Raw genomic sequence first — 18,686 nt, 5'->3', positions numbered from 1 at the left:
CAGGACGCACCAGGCTGGGGAGACTTGCAGGAGGCCTGGTTCTGGAAGCAGGCACAGGACTCACCAGACTGGGGAGACATGCAGGAGGCCTGGCTCTGGGTGCAGGCACAGGACTCACCAGGCTTGGGAGACATGCAGGAGGCCTGGCTCTGGGAGCAGGCACAGGACGCAGCAGGCTGGGGAGACTTGCAGGAGGCCTGGCTCTGGGCGCAGGCACAGGACTCACCAGGCTGGGGAGACATGCAGGAGGCCTGGCTCTGGGAGCAGGCACAGGATAGACCGGGTCCTGGAGACGCACTGGAGGTCTGGAGCGCACGGCCTGCACAACCTGTCCTGGCTCGATGCCCACTCTAGCATGGCACTTGCGGGGGGCTGGCCTATAGCGCAACAGGCTATGAGCGCACACTGGAGACACCGTGCGCTTCACAGCATAACACGGTGCCTGACCAGTACCACGCTGCTTCCGGTAAGCACGGGGAGCTGGCTCAGGTCTCCAACCTGACTCTGCCACACTCCCCGTGTGCTCCCCCCCAAAAATGTTGGGAGCTGCCTCTCGGGCTTCCTTGCCAGCCGTGTTCCCTCATACCGTTGCCGTTGGTCCTTTTCTCCTGCTGCCTCCGCTCTTCTGAGTGCCTCTACCTGTTCCCATGGGAGGCGATCCCTTCCGACCAGGATCTCTTCCTAAGTGTAGGATCCCTTGCCGTCCAGGATGTCCTCCCATGTCCAGTCCTCCTCTCCACGCTGCTTGGTCCGCTTATGGTGAGTGGTTCTGTAACGGCTGTTGAATGGAGTAGACCAAGGCGCAGTGTGGTTAGGCTTTGTAATTTAATGGAAAAAGAGACCACTTTACAAATAAACAAAAGACAACAGCCAAACAGTTCTGTCAGGTAACAAATGACTAAACAGAAAATAACCACCCACAAAACCCAAAGGAAAACAGGCTGCCTAAGTATGACTCACAATCAGCAACAACGATATACAGCTGTCCCTGATTGAGAGCCATACCCGGCCGAAACAAAGAAATACCAAACATAGTAAAAAGGACATAGAATGCCCACCCCAACTCATGCCCTGGCCAACCAAAATAGAGACATAAAAGGATCTCTAAGGTCAGGGCGTGACACATGCATTCGTTGTTAAACCTCCGTAATTACAGAATGCAATTGATGACCTGTTGATATTACAGTGTAACTGTGAGTTATTACAATTAACTTAAATGCTTGTCACAGTGTAATTATCCATGTAATTACACTGTAAGGATCCATTCAAATGAAGTGTTGCTTTATATTTCTGTGGTTACATCTCATATCTATATTTCAATGGTGTCTATTTGTGCTGAAAAACTCTCAAAACGTGGTAGCATATGAAGCTCTAAGATGGGATATGTTGCAATGACTTTCACACTGATTGAGTCTGTGTCACCCAACCAGAAAAAGTCATCAGCAATGAGGGAGAGTATAAGGAAGAAGTATGAGGACATCCAGAGGGTTCTGGATGAGGACCTGGGGATGACTCTAACCCACCTGGAGATGGAGGAGAGAGCTGCAGTCACAGCCCTGGAGGACCTGATGGAGAAGAACTGCAACATCCTTCAGGAGATAGAGCAGGATCTGGCCAGGCTCACAGCTGAGCTGGCCCAGAAGGACATTCTACTGCCTTATTCACTGGTGATTTGGCTCTTCAGTTCTATTTAACATGAACTCATTCAATGGATATTGATGATGGATGTAACTATGATATGTACATATTGTGAACTGCCTATTCATTGTCGCTATCTTTATTTCCTCCCCATCTTCTCCAGGACACTGAGATAGTTGGCAGGTATGTCATTTAATCCAGATGCATGTTTTGTTTCTTATACCACATGCAAATCAGATACAAATCTTTTTTAAGAAAACATTTTATTGACAAATATGTTTTCAATCATCATTATTGATCATGAACTGTCACTGTTCATGTGATGGCTCCTGCAGTAAATATTGATGTCTGTCCTCTCTCACCCAGAGTGATAGATCTGCTGAACAGGTCAGATCCCAGCAAAGTGAACTTGGATGAGCCTAAAGCTGACCAGATCCTCAGCCTCACCAACAACATGCTCCTACTCATACGTTCCCAGACCCCCATCACCAAGAGACTCATCAAGAGCTGTGAGTTCCCTTAGTATTCCATGAAGTCTTTTCATTTTTAATGATTTCATTCTCAAGATGTGATGTCAATTACGAGATAGGCAGGTCCTTTTTTTACACCCAGAGGTCTGTCAGAGTTATTTCATTATACATACATGTGTTACATCTATAATATATGTGTGGGTAAACCATTTTATTAACATGCAGCATGTTTGTGCACCTAAAAACGCAATCTCAATTGTACTTCACACTGCCCTCTCCCACCTGGACAAGAGGGGAAATAACTATGTTAGAATGCTGTTATACAGCTCAGCGTCCACACCATAGTTCCCTCCAAGCTCATCACCAAGCTGGGGAACTTGGAACTGAACACCTCCCTCTGCAACTGGATCCTGGATTTCCTGAAGGGTCACCCTCAGGTGGTAAGGGTAGGCAACAACACCTCCACCACGCTGACCCTGAATAGGGTGTCCCCTCAGGGTTGTGTGCTTAGTCCCCTCCTGTACTCCCTTTTTACCCACAACTGATTGGCCACGCATGACTCCATCTTCAAGTTTTCTGATGATACAACAGTGGTAGGCCTGATCACCGAAGGTGATGAGACAACCTACAGGGAGGATGTAAGAGACTTGGCAGTGTGGTGCCAACACAACCTCTCCCTCAACGTCAGTAAGACCAAGAAGCTGATCGTGGACTACAGGAGAAAGATGGGAGAGCACATCCCCATACACATTGACAGGGCTGGTCAAGAGCTTCAAGTTCCTTGGTGTCCACATCACTAAGGACTTAACATGGTCCACACACACTCGCACAGTAAAGAAGAGGGCATAACAGGCTGAAAAGATTTGGCATGGGCCCTCAAATCCCCCAAAAGTTCTACAGCTGCACCATCAAGAGTGTCTTGACTGGCTGCATCACAGCTTGGTATGTCAAGTGCACTGCCAAGTGCTACATAGGGTGGTGCGGACAGCCCAGTACATCACTGGGGCCGAGCTCTCACTAGCTCCCCTTCTTTGCGAGGCATTGGAAAGCCTGGTCTTTATGGTTGAAACTGTGTTTGAAATTCACTGCTCGACTGAGGGACCTTGCAGATAATTAGGTGCATGTGTGGGGTACAGAGATGAGGTCGTCATTCAAAAATCATGTTAAACACTATTATTGCACACAGAGTAAGTCCATTGAACTTATTATGTGACTTGTTGAGCAAATGTTTACTCCAGAACTTATTTAGGCTTTCCCTAACAAAGGGGTTGAATACTTATTAACTCAAGACATTTCAGCTTTCAATTTTCAAAATTTCTAAAAACATAATTCCACTTTGACATACAGTGAAGGAAAAAAGTATTTGATCCCCTGCACATTTTATACGTTTGCCCACTGACAAAGAAATGATCAGTCTGAACTGTCAATCTCCCTCGGCCTGGGGCTCAATGCAAAATCTCACCTCGTGGAGTTGCAATGATCATGAGAACGGTGAGGAATCAGCCCAGAACTACACGGGAGGATCTTGTCAATAATCTCAAGGCAGCTGGGACCATAATCACCAAGAAAACAATTGGTAACACACTACGCCGTGAAGGACTGAAATCCTGCAGCGCCCGCAATGTCCCTCTGCTCAAGAAAGCACATATACATGCCCGTCTGAAGTTTGCCAATGAACATCTGAATGATTCAGAGGACAACTGGGTGAAAGTGTTGTGGTCAGATGAGACCAAAATGGAGCTCTTTGGCATCAACTCAACTCGTCGTGTTTGGAGGAGGAGGAATGCTGCCTATGACCCCAAGAATACCATCCCCACCGTCAAACACGGAGGTGGAAACATTATCCTTTAGGGGTGTTTTTCTGCTAAGGGGACAGGACAACTTCACCGCATCAAAGGGACGATGGACGGGGCCATGTACCGTCAAATCTTGGGTGAGAACCTCCTTCCCTCAGCCAGGGCATTGAAAATGGGTCGTAGATGGGTATTCCAGCATGACTGACTCAAAACACATGGCCAAGGCAACAAAGGAGTGGCTCAAGAAGAAGCACATTAAGGTCCTGGAGTGGCCTAGCCAGTCTCCAGACCTTAATCCCATAGAAAATCTGTGGAGGGAGCTGAAGGTTCGAGTTGCCAAACGTCAGTCTCGAAATCTTAATGACTTGGAGAAGATCTGCAAAGAGGAGTGGGACAAAATCCCTCCTGAGATGTGTGCAAACCTGGTGGCCAACTACAAGAAACGTCTGATCTCTGTGATTGCCTACAAGGGTTTTGCCACCAAGTACTAAGTCATGTTTTGCAGAGGGGTCAAATACTTATTTCCCTCATTAAAATGCAAATCAATTTATAACATTTTTGACATGCGTTTTTCTGGATTTCTTTGTTGTTATTCTGTCTCTCACTGTTCAAATAAACCTACCATTCAAATTATACACTGATCATTTCTTTGTAAGTGGGCAAACGTACAAAATCAGCAGGGGATCAAATGCTTTTTTCCCTCACTGTAATGGGGTATTGTGTGTAGGCCAGTGACACAAAATCTCAATTTAATCTATTTTCAATTCAGGCTGGAACACAACAAATGTGGAAAAAGTCAAGGGGTCTGAATACTTTCCGAAGGCACTGTACATATCTACCTCAAATACCTCGTAACCCTGCACATTGATCTAGTACTGGTACTCCCTGTATATAGATCCATTCTTGTGTATTTTATTCCTCGTATTACTATTTTTCTTTGTATTATTATTTTTAAACTCTGCATCGATGGAAGGGCTAGTAAGCAAGCATTTCACTGTAAAGTCTACACACGTTGTATTCGGCGCATGTGACAAATAAAATCTGATTTGATTTTAAAACCTAAAACTCTGTGATTTCAATTTTTTATCAGCACAAAGCGGTTATGGCTTGCCACATCCAGCCAGTGAGAATATTTTCTTTTAAATATAGTCATTTCTCTTGGTAAAAATACACATCTGTCACCAGATTCCACAGAGGTTTCCCTGGACCCAGAGACAGCGCACCCTAAGCTGATCATCTCCCCGCGCGGTGACAGTGCCACCTACACAGATACCTGGCAGGAACTACCAGAGCTCCCGGGCCGCTTTGACACCACCCTCAACGTGATCAGCCTGCAGGGCTTCAGCTCTGGGCGTCACTACTGGGAGATAGACGTGGCTGGTAAGACATACTGGGAGCTGGGCCTCACCTACCCCACCATCTCCCGCAAGGGCCGTGCTGAGGACTGCTGGCTGGGCCGCGGCTCTGACTCCTGGGCCGTAGAGTTCTTTGATGGGGAGTACACAGCCTGGCACAGTGGGGTACCCCACCAGCTGCCTGTCACAAAACACTTCAGCCGTATTGGGGTCCTATGTAGTTTCCCAGCGGGCCTGGTGTCTTTCCTGGGGGCGGACAGTATGACCCCTCTGTTCTCGTTCTGCGCAGGGACTTTCAGGGACTGTCTCCACCTGGCGTTGTGCTCAGGTCACGATCACAATGGTACAAACACCAAACCCATTGTGATCTGTAATGCACCTCCACCTCCTAGTGCTTTCCAGAATGATTCCTCCTCGTGATTTCCAGAATGCCCAGGAATGCTGACTCTGCTGCTTATGATGCTCCTACTGACTTTTAAAGGCTTTATCATTGGATCATCAGCATTTAGTCAGCGATGTTATTTGACAATTTCTCATGTTGCTGTTTATCTATACAAGTACTTAAATATGCATTCTGTAATCTATTAATGACTGGATTTAAGGTTCTGTTTCGAAGTAGAAGGGGAGGAGCAAGATCCTTTTAAATTTATTGTGGTTCCAGTTTTAGAGACGTCCATATCTTTCTAACAAAAGTATTAGTGGTTTTAGCTATCAAATATATATATTTTTTCGCTGCGCTGTAAACCAGACAGGGCCACAGAAGGAAGATTTGGCCTAACATACACTTCATGCCCCTGGAGAGTAGCCTACACAGCTAACATGTGATGTGAATCCAAAGTCTATACTCAAACAAAAAACAATCTCTCTTTGTAAATAGGATCTCTGAGCTCCAATGGTAATATTCAATAGTAAATGACTAGTCCTTTGTGCTAACTATATTTTCACAAACAATCTAGTTCAGTGTCGCCTGCATTGATGAGTCACTTACCGTTACAGTTGCAGATAATGTGTATGTTTGTTTATTAAATGTGTTTTAAGGTAAGCTCTCTTTAAATGAAAAAAAAAACTCTGACTGACACCCCCTTAGTCAATAGAACAGTAGTGTGCGGTGAGAGACCTAGATGCCAAAGCACTCTGAACATACAAAGGTTAGTCTTCCCACACAAATGGTTGGGAAATGATGTGGGTGATCTGACAGCATTACTCTTCTAGCCGCACACAATCACTGCCATCATGAACTCCAAGCCTCTTCTCTTCTGCCTCTTCCTTGTATTGCTCATTCTACCTGTTCAAGTAGGTATTCTACTCATTTGATTTTCTTTTGCAGTAAATATCAGGAATAAAAGGGTGATAGACTCAGTTGCAAGTTTAGAGTAGATGCCTGTCGAATGTGTTTGCTCTCCCTTACAACATTTTTCCAGTTGTTTAATTGTTTATTTTGCTGTGTTTAATAAAATCTAAAAGATGTGTTGTCAATATAATTCCTAGATAAAATGATTGTTTACAAGTTTTGCAGTTTGGCAAATAACGCATGAGTGCTGGCATTAGGCCTACTGTTGCACTGGTAAAATACAAATGTAGTAAATGCTACTACTGTACATAATGTTACTTGGTTGAAAGAAGAATGATGACATCTTTTATTCAGTTACGTAAACAAGAGAAGCATGGAAAACATCCGAAACAGGAAAAACACAACAAAAAACCTGAAAGAAAGTACAGAAGACATGAGGATATTCTGAAGGGTAAGCATATTATTTAGTCATATATTATTATTATTATTCATATTTATTCATATTATTTTTTCATAATGCACAATAGTGTAGGCTTTCACAATATGCTTTCACACACATGCACACACACACAGACATAGAGAGAGAGAGGGGAAGAGAGAGAGGGAGAGCTAGACCATGTAACACTACAATATTTGACAGTGTATCTCCGCTCTAGACCCATTCTTTGAGCTCGTAGATGAACCAGGTGAGGACGATAGTGATGAACCTGACTGGCTTTATGAACTCCAAGAACCGGATGGTGAGATATGAAGAAATTGTCTTATGACATGCACTACATTGTAAAACCTTTCCTGCTGTTTTTACCGTAACTTAAAGGCAGCCAGTTGACTGAAGGTTACTGTAAAAAAAGGTAAAGTATGTTACCGTACTGTATTTTACAGTATCCAATACTGATATTGTGATATTTTATATTGTTGTTTTAATGCTAACTTGCAGGCAACTGGCTGCCTGTAAGTTACCATCAAACAGCTGTACAGTGCATTACTGTAATCTTTTAACCGTAATTGTAATGAATAAATGAACAAATTAAAATCATTGAGAGGAGATGGGGTTTGCATTTTACAGTATTTTACCGTAATTGTATGCGATTGGTAATGTGTTTACATATTACAGCATATCAATGAATGCTAGTTTGGAAGTCTTGTTTGGTCTTTTCTATCAATTGCACTTCTAGAGGACTAAACCATGGTTTCCAAACTAGTAGTGAATACATGGCAAAACAGACCAAAGGACATGTCAAATACTCAACCATTAAAGGTTTGAGACTTGCTGCCACTCCGATCTTTCCACCAATACACATTAAATTGTTGGGGCACTACTACCACACATCAGTGAAATTGGTACAGCAGTTAAGGTGGCACAAATGTAGCCTCTTACAAGTCATGCTACAGAATATGTTCATGAGCCAGAAAAACGATACCACGCAACCAGTAGTGGTCAAAGGATTTTTGGTACTACAAAATATGTTACTGTACTGTATTATGTGGGGTGGAATTACAGTACCATTCAAAATACAGCAATTCTTTCCCGGCCCACAATATTTTCCCACAATGCACAATAATCTATAGTATGCTGCAGTATAATGCTTCAAAGTATTTTACTGTTGATAAATCTACAAATTTACCATACTGTAAAAATGTTATGTTTTCATTACACTGTAATATTCAGTGTAATTAAATTTGTAAATCATACAAATTTTGTATACACCCTGTTTGGTTGGTTCACTTCAGACCTTGATGTCTCTCAATCCTATCACTATGCAGTTACAGTAATGTACTGTTGAACCAACATTTCTTTGGGATTTACAGTATAATTTACTGTTTACACCTAGAATCCCCCAGAATGCATTGCCATTTACAGCAATTAACTGTAAATAATTAATATGTTACTTTACTGTTAGTTTTATTGTAAAATACTGTCAAAACAACAACAAAGTTTTGCACTGTAGATATTTCATATGACATACAATTGTGAGGACACAAGAAGACGCTAAGGTCTATACTGACTGAGTCTAAAGTCGATGCTGAGTCTAAATCAATCACTGTTTGAAACTGCTCATGTAAAAGTCTTCCCTCCTCCCATTGTCTTGTTCATATTGCAGGCCAATGCAACCCAAACCCTTGCCTCAATGACGGTGTGTGTGAGGAGAAGGGAAAGAGAAGGTTCAAATGTGACTGCCCCAAGCCATTCAAGGGCAAGAAGTGCCAGAAAGGTAGGAAAGGGAAAAGAGACTACATAAATTGAAAAAGCTTTGTACTTTAGTCCTTGCTTGTGTAGTAGATATTAAATAGTTTTTACACCAAAATTATTTACGACAAAGATTATGCCACATTTCCCTTGCGGATACAGTCAGATGTAGTGAGAAATAAACTGATGTGAATCTGAATTGTTCTTACAGGGCCCAAAAGGTGTAAGAGGGGCACATGTGGTCGTGGTGAGTGTGTGTTGACCTCTAAACCACCTTTCTACACGTGCAAGTGCAAGCAGCCCTTCCTGCCCCCAGACTGCAAATCACGTGAGAGCCCTCCTGACTTCTTGCCTCTGAAGTGAATGATGAGTGTCCTCACAAATTAATCAAATTATTATCCTATTTCATTTTTGGGGTAATATGAGAAAATAGCAATGTATACTATGGAATTTCTTGGTCATTTTTAGCTAAACAGGATGTTTCTGTAATCACATTTCTCTTCCAGTTGCGGTGTGTCAGCCTAACCCCTGTAAGAATGGAGGCGTGTGCGTCAAGGACGGCATGGACTTTGACTGCCTCTGCCCAGATGGCTTCAGTGGACGTTTCTGTAATGTTGGTAAATAAATACAGTACATTCCAGCTCTTCAGTCAGTCAATAAAGTTGGGTTCACATCCATTTCAGGAACTAAACCAACATTTGTTGAATAAAATGGAATTGGAATTTCAGTTTACTGAATTGACAGAATTTAAATGAATGGTCAAACCGTTCCTGATATTCTGACTGGATGTAAATGTCATAATCTTGACTAGGCCCAGATGACTGTTACAAGCTCAAGGATGACGGGGAGTCATATCGCGGCAACGTGAGTGAGACAGATTATGGAGAGGAATGTCTCTACTGGAACTCCCATTTCATCCTGGAGAAAGGCTCTGATCCCTTCAATGACTTTGATGATGACGATGGACTAGGCCCTCATAACTTCTGCAGGTCTGGGCCCATATTCACATAGAGTCTCAGAGTATGAGTGATGATGTAGGATCAGTTTATCCTTTTAGATAAGATCAGTATGGTATGCGACTCCGGGATGCTGGCCTTCTAGGCAGAGTTGCAAAGAAAAGGCCATATCTCAGACTGGTCAATAAAAAGAAAAGATTAAGATGGGCAAAAGAACACAGACACTAGACAGAGGAACTCTGCCTAGAAGGCCAGCATCCCGGAGTCCCCTCTTCACTGTTGACGTTGAGACTAATGTTTTGCTGGTACTATTTCATGAAGCTGTCAGTTGAGGACTTGTGATGTGTCTGTTTCTCAAACTACTTGTCCTCTTGCTCAGTTGTGCACCGGGGCCTCCCACTCCTCTTTCTATTCTGGTTAGAGCCAGTTTGCGCTGTTCTGTGAAGGGAGTAACGCACAGCATTGTACAAGATCTTCAGTTTCTTGGTAATTTCTCACATGGAATAGCCTTCATTTCTCAGAACAAGAATAGACTGACGAGTTTCAGAAGAACGCCTTTGTTTCTGGCCATTTTGAGCCTGTAATGGAACCCACAATCAATCAATCAATCAATCAAATTTATTTTTATATAGCCCTTCGTACATCAGCTGATATCTCAAAGTGCTGTACAGAAACCCAGCCTAAAACCCCAAACAGCAAGCAAAGCATGTGAAAGAAGCACGGTGGCTAGGAAAAACTCCCTAGGAAAAACTCCCTAGAAAGGCCAAAAACCTAGGAAGAAACCTAGAGAGGAACCAGGCTATGAGGGGTGGCCAGTCCTCTTCTGGCTGTGCAGGGTGGATATTATAACAGAACATGGTCAAGATGTTAAAATGTTAAAATGTTCATAAATGACCAGCATGGTCAAATAATAATAATCATAGTAGTTGTCGAGGGTGCAACAAGCACGTCCGGTGAACAGGTCAGGGTTCCATAGCCGCAGGCAGAACAGTTGAAACTGGAGCAGCAGCACGGCCAGGTGGACTGGGGACAGCAAGGAGTCATCATACCAGGTAGTCCTGAGGCATGGTCCTAGGGCTCAGGTCCTCCGAGAGAAAGACAGAAAGAGAGAATTAGAGAGAGCATACTTAAATTCACACAGGAGACCGGATAAGACAAGAGAAATACTCCAGATGTAACAGGCTGACCCTAGCCCCCCGACACATAAACTACTGCAGCATAAAATCTGGAGGCTGAGACAGGAGGGATCAGAAGACACTGTGGCCCCATCCGATGATACCCCCGGACAGGGCCAAACAGGCAGGATATAACCCCACCCACTTTGCCAAAGCACTGCCCCCACACCACTAGAGGGATGTCTCCAACCACCAACTTACCGTCCTAAGACAAGGCCGAGTATAGCCCACAACGATCTCCGCCATGGCACAACCCAAGGGGGGGGGGCGCCAACCCAGACAGGAAGACCACGTCAGTGACTCAACCCACTCAAGTGACGAACCCCTCCCATGGACGGCATGGAAGAACACCAGTAAGCCAGTGACTCAGCCCCTGTAAAAGGGTTAGAGGCAGGAAAGAGGGAACCGGCAAGGCAGAGACAGCAAGGGCGGTTCGTTGCTCCAGCCTTTCCGTTCACCTTCACACTCCTGGGCCAGACTATACTTAATCATAGGACCTACTGAAGAGATAAGTCTTCAGTAAAGACTTAAAGGTTGAGACTGAGTCTGCGTCTCTCACATTGGTAGGCAGACCATTCCATAAAAATGGAGCTCTATAGGAGAAAGCCCTACCTCCAGCCGTTTGCTTAGAAATTCTAGGGACAATTAGGAGGCCTGCGTCTTGTGACGGTAGCGTACGTGTAGGTATGTACGGCAGGACCAAATCGGAAAGATAGGTAGGAGCAAGCCCATGTAATGCTTTGTAGGTTAGCAGTAAAACCTTGAAATCAGCCCTTGCCTTAACAGGAAGCCAGTGTAGGGAGGCTAGCACTGGAGTAATATGATCAAATTTTTTGGTTCTAGTCAGGATTCTAGCAGCCGTATTTAGCACTAACTGAAGTTTATTTTGTTCTTTATCCGGGTAGCCGGAAAGTAGAGCATTGCAGTAGTCCAGCCTAGAAGTAACAAAAGCATGGATTAATTTTTCTGCATCATTTTTGGACAGAAAGTTTCTGATTTTTGCAATGTTACGTAGATGGAAAAAAGCTGTCCTTGAAACAGTCTTGATATGTTCTTCAAAAGAGAGATCAGGGTCCAGAGTAACGCCGAGGTCCTTCACAGTTTTATTTGAGACGACTGTACAACCATCCAGATTAATTGTCAGATTCAACAGAAGATCTCTTTGTTTCTTGGGACCTAGAACAAGCATCTCTGTTTTGTCCGAGTTTAAAAGTAGAAAGTTTGCAGCCATCCACTTCTTTATGTCTGAAACACAGGCTTCTAGCGAGGGCAATTTTGGGGCTTCACCATGTTTCATTGAAATGTACAGCTGTGTGTCGTCCGCATAGCAGTGAAATTTAACATTATGTTTTCGAATGACATCCCCAAGAGGTAAAATATATAGTGAAAACAATAGTGGTCCTAAAACAGAACCTTGAGGAACACCGAAATTTACAATTGATTTGTCAGAGGACAAACCATTCACAGAGACAAACTGATGCTGATGCTCCAGATACTCAACTTGTCTAAAGAACAGTTTTATTGCTTCTTTAAATCAGCACAATAGTTTTCAGCTGTGCTAACATAATTGCAAAATAGTTTTTTAATGATCAATTAGCCTTTTAAAATGATAAACTTGGATTAGCTAACACAACGTGCCATTGGAATACAGGAGTGATGGTTGCTGATAATGGGTCTCTGTACGCATATGTAGATATTCTATAACAAATCTGCCGTTTCCAGATACAATAGTCATTTACAACATTAACAATGTCTACACTGTATTTCTGATCAATTTGATGTTATTTTAATGGACAAAAAATAGCTTTTCTTACAAAAACAAGGATATTTCTAAGTGACCCCAAACTTTTGAACGGTAGTGTATACTTATCTCTCTCACACTCAAAAATATTGCTTTATACTCTTAACTTGTTGTTTACTGTTGTGTATTGATTGGTCCAGAAACCCAGATGGTGACACTCAGCCATGGTGCTTCATAAGAAGAGGGCGGGTGCTGCTGTGGGATCACTGTGGTGTCAGGGCGTGTGCTAAGCCCACAGGTCAGCCTTAAATATATTATCTCTGACAGCTGCCTATATGGACAGAAACCCAACCTAAAACCCCAAACAGCAAGCAATGCAGATGTAGAATCACGAGTAAAGTTGTATTGAATTCTTTCAGCCATGGTCACAACAGATACTGGTCCCAAGCCTACTACTGGTCCGAAGCCCACTACTGCAACTCCTACAACTACCAAGCCTACTACTCATCCCAAACCCACTACTACAACTACTACTACAACACCCAAGCCTAAACCAACACCGGCCAAACCCTCAGCAGGTCCAGAGAAACCTACAGCACCAAAGCCCAGTGGAGCCCCACGACAGACCACAGCTAGCCCCACCTCTGATAAGCAGTTCACCACCTGTGGAAAACCCCAGCCGAAGAAGGCCATCACCAGGATCTACGGAGGCTTGAAGGCCGTCCCTGGAGCCCAGCCCTGGCAGCTGTCCCTGCAGGTCCGACCCAAGGGCTCCAGCCAGGCATACAGGCACATCTGTGGAGCGGTGCTCATCGATAGCTGCTGGGCTCTGACTGCCGGCCACTGCATGTGAGTATAACTATAATACAGTGCCTTCAGAAAGTATTCATACACCTTGACTTATTCCACATTTTCTTGTGTTACAGCCTAAATTGAAAATTGATTAAAACAAAAAAAATCACCCATCTACACACAATACCCCATAATGACAAAGTGAAAACATGTTTTTTGAAATGTTTGCAAATGTACTGAAAATGAAATACAGAAAACCTCAATTTACAGAAGTATTCACACCCCTGAGTCAATAAATGTTAGAATCACCTTTGGCAGCGGTTACAGCTGTGGGTCTTAATGGGTAAATCTCTAAGAGTTTTGCACACCTGGAGTGTACAATATTTGCACATTATTCTTTTTTAATTCTTCAAGCTCTGTCAAGTTGGTTGTTGATCATTGCTAGACAGACATTTTTAAGTCTTGCCATAGATTTTGAAGCCGATTTAAGTCAAAACTGTAAATTGGCCACACAGGAACATTCAATGTCGTCTTGGTAAGCAACTCCAGTGTGTATTTGGCCTTGTGTTTTAGATTATTGTCCTGCTGAAAGGTGAATTTGTCTCCAAGTGTCTGATGGAAAGCAGACTGAATCAGGTTTTCCTCTAGGAATTTTCCTGTGGTTAGCTCTATTCCATTTATTTTTATCCTAAAAAACTCCCTAGTCCTTGCCAATGACAAGCATAGCCATAACATGATGCAACCACCATAATGCTTGGAAATATGAAGAGTGGTACTCTCGTGATGTGTTGTGTTGGATTTGTCCCGAACATAAAATGTTGTATACATAACATAAAATTAATTTCTTTGTCACATTTTGTTTTGCAGTTTTACTTTAGTGTCTTATTGCAAACAGGATGCATGTTTTTGAATATTTTTATTTTGTACAGGCTTCCTTCTTTTCATTCTGTCATTTAGTTTAGTATTGTGGAGTAACTACGATGCTGTTGATCCGTCCTCAGTCTTCTCCTATCACAGACATTAAACTCTGTAACTATTTTAACATCACCATTGGCCTCAGTGAAATCCCTGAGCGACGCCTGTATCTTTGTAGTGACTGAGTGTATTTATACATGATCCGAAGTGTAATTAATATGCACCATGCTCAAAGGGATATTAATGTCTGCTTTTTTTTAACCCATCAGCCCTTCTTTGCAAGGCATTGGAAAACCTCCCTGGTCTTTGTGGTTGAATCTGTGTTTGAAATTCACTTCTCGACTGAGAGACCTTATAGATAATTGTTTGTGTGGGGTACAGAGATGAGGTAGTTATTCAAAAATCTTGTTAAACACTATTATTAAACACAGAGTGAGTCCATGCAACTTATTATGTGACTTGTTAAGCACATTTTTATTCCAGAACTTATTTAGGCTTGCCATAACAAAGGGGTTGAATACTTATTTACTCAAGACATTTCAGCTTTTAATTTTTTATTAATTTGTAAACATTTCTAAAAACATAATTCCACTTTTACATGATGGGGTATTGTGTGTAGGCCATTGACACAACATCTCAATTTAATCCATTTTACTTTTTTTACCTTCATTTAATTAGGAAAGTCAGTTAAGAACAAGTTCTTATTTACAATGACGGCCTACCCCGGCTAAACCTAGACGACACTGAGCCAATTGTGTGCCACCCTATGGGACTCACAATCACAGCCGGATGTGATGCAGCCTGCATTCAATCCAGGGACTGCAGTGATGCGTTTTGGACTGAGATGCAGTGCCTTAGACCACTGCGCCACTCGGGATGCAGGCTGTAACACAACAAAATGTGGAATAAGTCACGTCAGGGGTGTGAATACTTTCTGAAGGTACTGTATATACACATGCATCCATAAGGACCAACGCATGAACCCATACAATATAGACCACTGACATAGTGTATACATTACAGCCTTATTCTAAAATGGGATGAAATAGATTTTTCCCTTATCAATCTACACCCAATAGCCCATAATGACAAAGCAAAAACTGCTAACACATTTACATAAGTATTCACACCATTTACTCAGTACTTTGTTAAAGCACCTTTGGCATCGATTACAGCCTCGAGTCTTCTTGGGTATGACTCTATCAGCTTGGCACACCTACATTTGGGGAGTTTCTCCCATTCTTCTCTGCAGATCCTCTCAAGCACTGTCAGGTTGTACGTCGCTGCACAGCTATTTTCAGGTCTCTCCAGAGATGTACGACAGGGTACAAGTCCGGGATATGGCTGGGCACTCAAGGACATTCAGAGACTTGTCTCGAAGCCACTCCTGCGTTTTCTTGGCTGTGTGCTTAGGGTCGTTGTCTTGTTGGAAGGTGAACCTTCGTCCCAGTCTGAGGTCCTGAACACTCTGTAGCAGGTTATCATCAAGGATCTCTCTGTACTTTGCTCCGTTCATCTTTCCCTCAATCCTGATTAGTCTCCCAGTCCATGCCTCTGAAAAACGTCCCCTTAGAATGATGCTGCCACCACCATGCTTCACCGTAGGGGTGATATTGGCCAGAGGATGAGTGTGACGCTTGGTTGTCAGGCCAAAGAGTTCAATCTTGGTTTCATCAGACCAGAGAATCTTGTTTCTCATGGTCTGAGAGTTCTTTAGGTGCCTCTTGGCAAACTGCAAGCTGGCTGTCATGAGCATTTTTGGTTGTCCTTCTGGAAGGTTCTACCATCTCCACAGGGGAACTCTGGAGCTCTGTCAGAGTGACCATTGGGTTCTTGGTCACCTCCCTGACCTAGGCCCTTCTCCCCTGATTGCTCAGTTTGGCCGTGCAGCCAGCTCTAGGAGGAGTCTTGGTGGTTCCAAACTTCTTACATTTTAGAATGATTGAGGCCACTGTGTTCTTGGGGACCTTCAATGCTGCAGAAATGTTTTGGTACCCTTCCCCAGATCTGTGCCTCGACACAATCCTGTCTCTGAGATCTACGGACAATTCCTTAAATCCATGGCTTGGTTTTTGCTCTGACATGCACTGTCAACTGTGTGACCTTATATAGGCAGGTGTGCGCCTTTCCAAATCATGTCCAGTCAATTGGATTTACCACAGATGGACTCCAATAAAGTTGTAGATACATCTGAAGGATGATCAATGGAAACAGGATGCACTTGAGCTAAATTCTGAGTCTCATAGCAAATTTTCGGAATACTTATGTAAATAAGGTATTTCTGTTTTCAATTTTAAATAAATTTGCAAATAATTTTAAGAAAACTATTCACGGGGTATTGTGTGTAGGTTGTTGAGGAAATAAATTAATTTAATCAATTTTAAAATAAGGCTGTAAAGTAACAAAATGTGAAAAAAGTGAAGGGGTCTGAATACTTTCCGAATGCACTGTATATCAATCCCACGGATCACTGCAAGTGATTTTTGCAACCCTACATTGTGTTTGTGTTGGACCAGTGATCCAAAGGACCAGATGCAGGTGGTGGCTGGGAGTCTGACTCTAGGAAAGGATGTGCCCATTGGGCAGACGATCACAGTGGAGAAAGCCACAAGGCATGAGAATTACAAGGAGACATCCACAGCTGTTTACAATGACATAGGTGATATATGCACTTGCTCTTTCTCAAAGCTCTGTTTACTGTAGTTTGCATGTCAGGATTTCCTTAAGGATGGTTTATTGTTATTAGGGGTTGGGATCAATTCCATTTCAATTCAGTCAATTGAGGAAGAAAACCGGAAATTCAAATAAGGAACAATTGGAATAAGAATTTCAGTCAACTTTTTGAATATAATTGACTGCATATAAATTAAATTGATCCTATTTATACTTTGTATTTTATATGGGTGTATAGATTTCTACCTCCTTTAAAAAAACATGTTCCCATATTATATTTGAATGTATAATATCACGTGCAATATGATTCAATCATTGCTTACATTGTAACTGTGAAGAAATCCCAATTAAAATAGTTCTGAAATTGAAATGAAATTCCATCCCTGATTGTTATATTTTAGTGACTGCAAAGTCAATGTACCATAATATATATTTCCTTTCTGACCCAAAGCGGTGCTGAAGCTGAAAGCCACAGACGGCCGCTGTGCCAGAGAGAGCCAGTTTGTGAAGGCAGCCTGCTTGCCTGATAGCCCATTCTCTGATGGGACTGAGTGCACCATCTCTGGATGGGGCGCTACTGAGGACTGTAAGAGCAGGCTCTACTGCGTTTCCTTATGTTCATGTACCTATGTTGTCATCATGCCCACAGCATATTTATTTAATAATATTACTCATATCATGTGCATGTACACTAGTCATGAGTTATATCAAAATGTAACTGAATTCAATCAAATGGAATCTGATCATATTACATGGGTATTTTGTGTGTGCTTGTAATCATCCGTTATGTACTTGTTGTTCTCTTTCTCTACTTTCTAGAAGTCCTCAGTGTGTGAACTATTATTTTCCCTTCACTATCACTCTTCTGCTCCCCCGTAGCTGACTACGGCTCCAACCACCTACTGGATGCCCAGGTGCTGCTGATCAGCCAGGAGAGCTGCTCAAGCAGCAAAGTCTATGGAAGCGCCATAGACAACACCATGTTTTGTGCCGGTTACCTGCAGGGAGGAGTGGACTCCTGCCAGGTCAGTGAGTTGATTGGGGTGGATTGAGACTCAATGCTGTGTTTGGGAGGTGCTTTGAGACTAACTCTGACTGAGTATGGTATGATATCACATAAAGCATAGTTTTGGGGGATTGAATTATGATTGGATTGAGATTACTTCATGTGTTTGAATGGTTTGAAAATGTTTAATGAACACTCCGTGTGACTGACAGGGTGACTCTGGAGGGCCGCTGATGTGTAACAAGGAGGGCTCCCATTTCATCTACGGTATTGTGAGCTGGGGAGACCAGTGTGGGTTGAAGAACAAGCCTGGGGTCTACGCACGGGTCTCTCACTACCTTGACTGGATCAAGTCAAAGACACAAGCAGCATAGCTGGGCTATGCCAGTCCATACAGTTACAGGCACTAAAAAGTTAGATCACGGCACGGTATTGGCAGAACAATTCCGCAATGCATATGCAACATGGTGCTTTAGTGTCTTCTAGCGGTAGTTTATCACAAAAACCCTACGGTAACAAGTGCTAAAATAGGTGTCTCTCAATTGGACCGCTACTGAGTAATCATTGATTTATGTTTTGAATATAGCTGACATGCTGTCATTCCAGGATATAAAATGACTGACGACTGTAAGAGAACGAAACCATTAAACGTCCCTCTATGGATCTTCCTGCAAAAATGGGGATTCTGAA

The 18,686-nt window shown here is 42.9% G+C and overlaps 2 protein-coding genes across 2 annotated transcripts; both read left to right on the top strand.

Annotated features, from left to right (window-relative positions):
* The first annotated feature begins 1,391 nt into the window (after nucleotides 1-1,391).
* Nucleotides 1,392-5,679, top strand: LOC106576887 (probable E3 ubiquitin-protein ligase TRIML1). The gene is made up of 4 exons (XM_014154415.2): nucleotides 1,392-1,667; nucleotides 1,802-1,821; nucleotides 2,005-2,147; nucleotides 5,090-5,679. Exons 1-4 carry the CDS (start codon nucleotides 1,392-1,394, stop codon nucleotides 5,677-5,679), a joined length of 1,029 nt encoding a protein of 342 aa, XP_014009890.2.
* Nucleotides 5,680-6,325: 646 nt separating this feature from the next.
* Nucleotides 6,326-18,686, top strand: habp2 (hyaluronan binding protein 2). The gene is made up of 13 exons (XM_014154412.2): nucleotides 6,326-6,552; nucleotides 6,905-7,001; nucleotides 7,207-7,290; nucleotides 8,653-8,763; nucleotides 8,950-9,066; nucleotides 9,245-9,355; nucleotides 9,550-9,727; nucleotides 12,811-12,908; nucleotides 13,030-13,459; nucleotides 16,834-16,976; nucleotides 17,442-17,576; nucleotides 17,870-18,015; nucleotides 18,209-18,686. The coding sequence occupies exons 1-13, from the start codon at nucleotides 6,493-6,495 to the stop codon at nucleotides 18,368-18,370; spliced, it is 1,872 nt and encodes a 623-aa protein (XP_014009887.1). The 5' UTR covers nucleotides 6,326-6,492; the 3' UTR covers nucleotides 18,371-18,686.

The sequence above is a fragment of the Salmo salar genome, chromosome ssa18 (assembly GCF_905237065.1).
Source record: "Salmo salar chromosome ssa18, Ssal_v3.1, whole genome shotgun sequence".
Classification (NCBI taxonomy): domain Eukaryota; kingdom Metazoa; phylum Chordata; class Actinopteri; order Salmoniformes; family Salmonidae; genus Salmo; species Salmo salar.
This window is presented reverse-complemented; position numbering and strand designations above follow the sequence as displayed.

What these genes read in the sequence shown, in the direction of transcription:
- LOC106576887 (XM_014154415.2), top strand. Translation starts at nt 1,392, where the DNA reads ATGACTTTCACACTGATTGAGTCTGTGTCACCCAACCAGAAAAAGTCA. An exon ending in GACACTGAGATAGTTGGCAG is followed by an intron (nt 1,822 to 2,004) that starts GTATGTCATTTA and finishes TCTCTCACCCAG; the next exon opens with AGTGATAGATCTGCTGAACA. An exon ending in CAAGAGACTCATCAAGAGCT is followed by an intron (nt 2,148 to 5,089) that starts GTGAGTTCCCTT and finishes ATCTGTCACCAG; the next exon opens with ATTCCACAGAGGTTTCCCTG.
- habp2 (XM_014154412.2), top strand. Translation starts at nt 6,493, where the DNA reads ATGAACTCCAAGCCTCTTCTCTTCTGCCTCTTCCTTGTATTGCTCATT. An exon ending in TGCTCATTCTACCTGTTCAA is followed by an intron (nt 6,553 to 6,904) that starts GTAGGTATTCTA and finishes TCTTTTATTCAG; the next exon opens with TTACGTAAACAAGAGAAGCA. An exon ending in GCCCCCAGACTGCAAATCAC is followed by an intron (nt 9,067 to 9,244) that starts GTGAGAGCCCTC and finishes TTTCTCTTCCAG; the next exon opens with TTGCGGTGTGTCAGCCTAAC.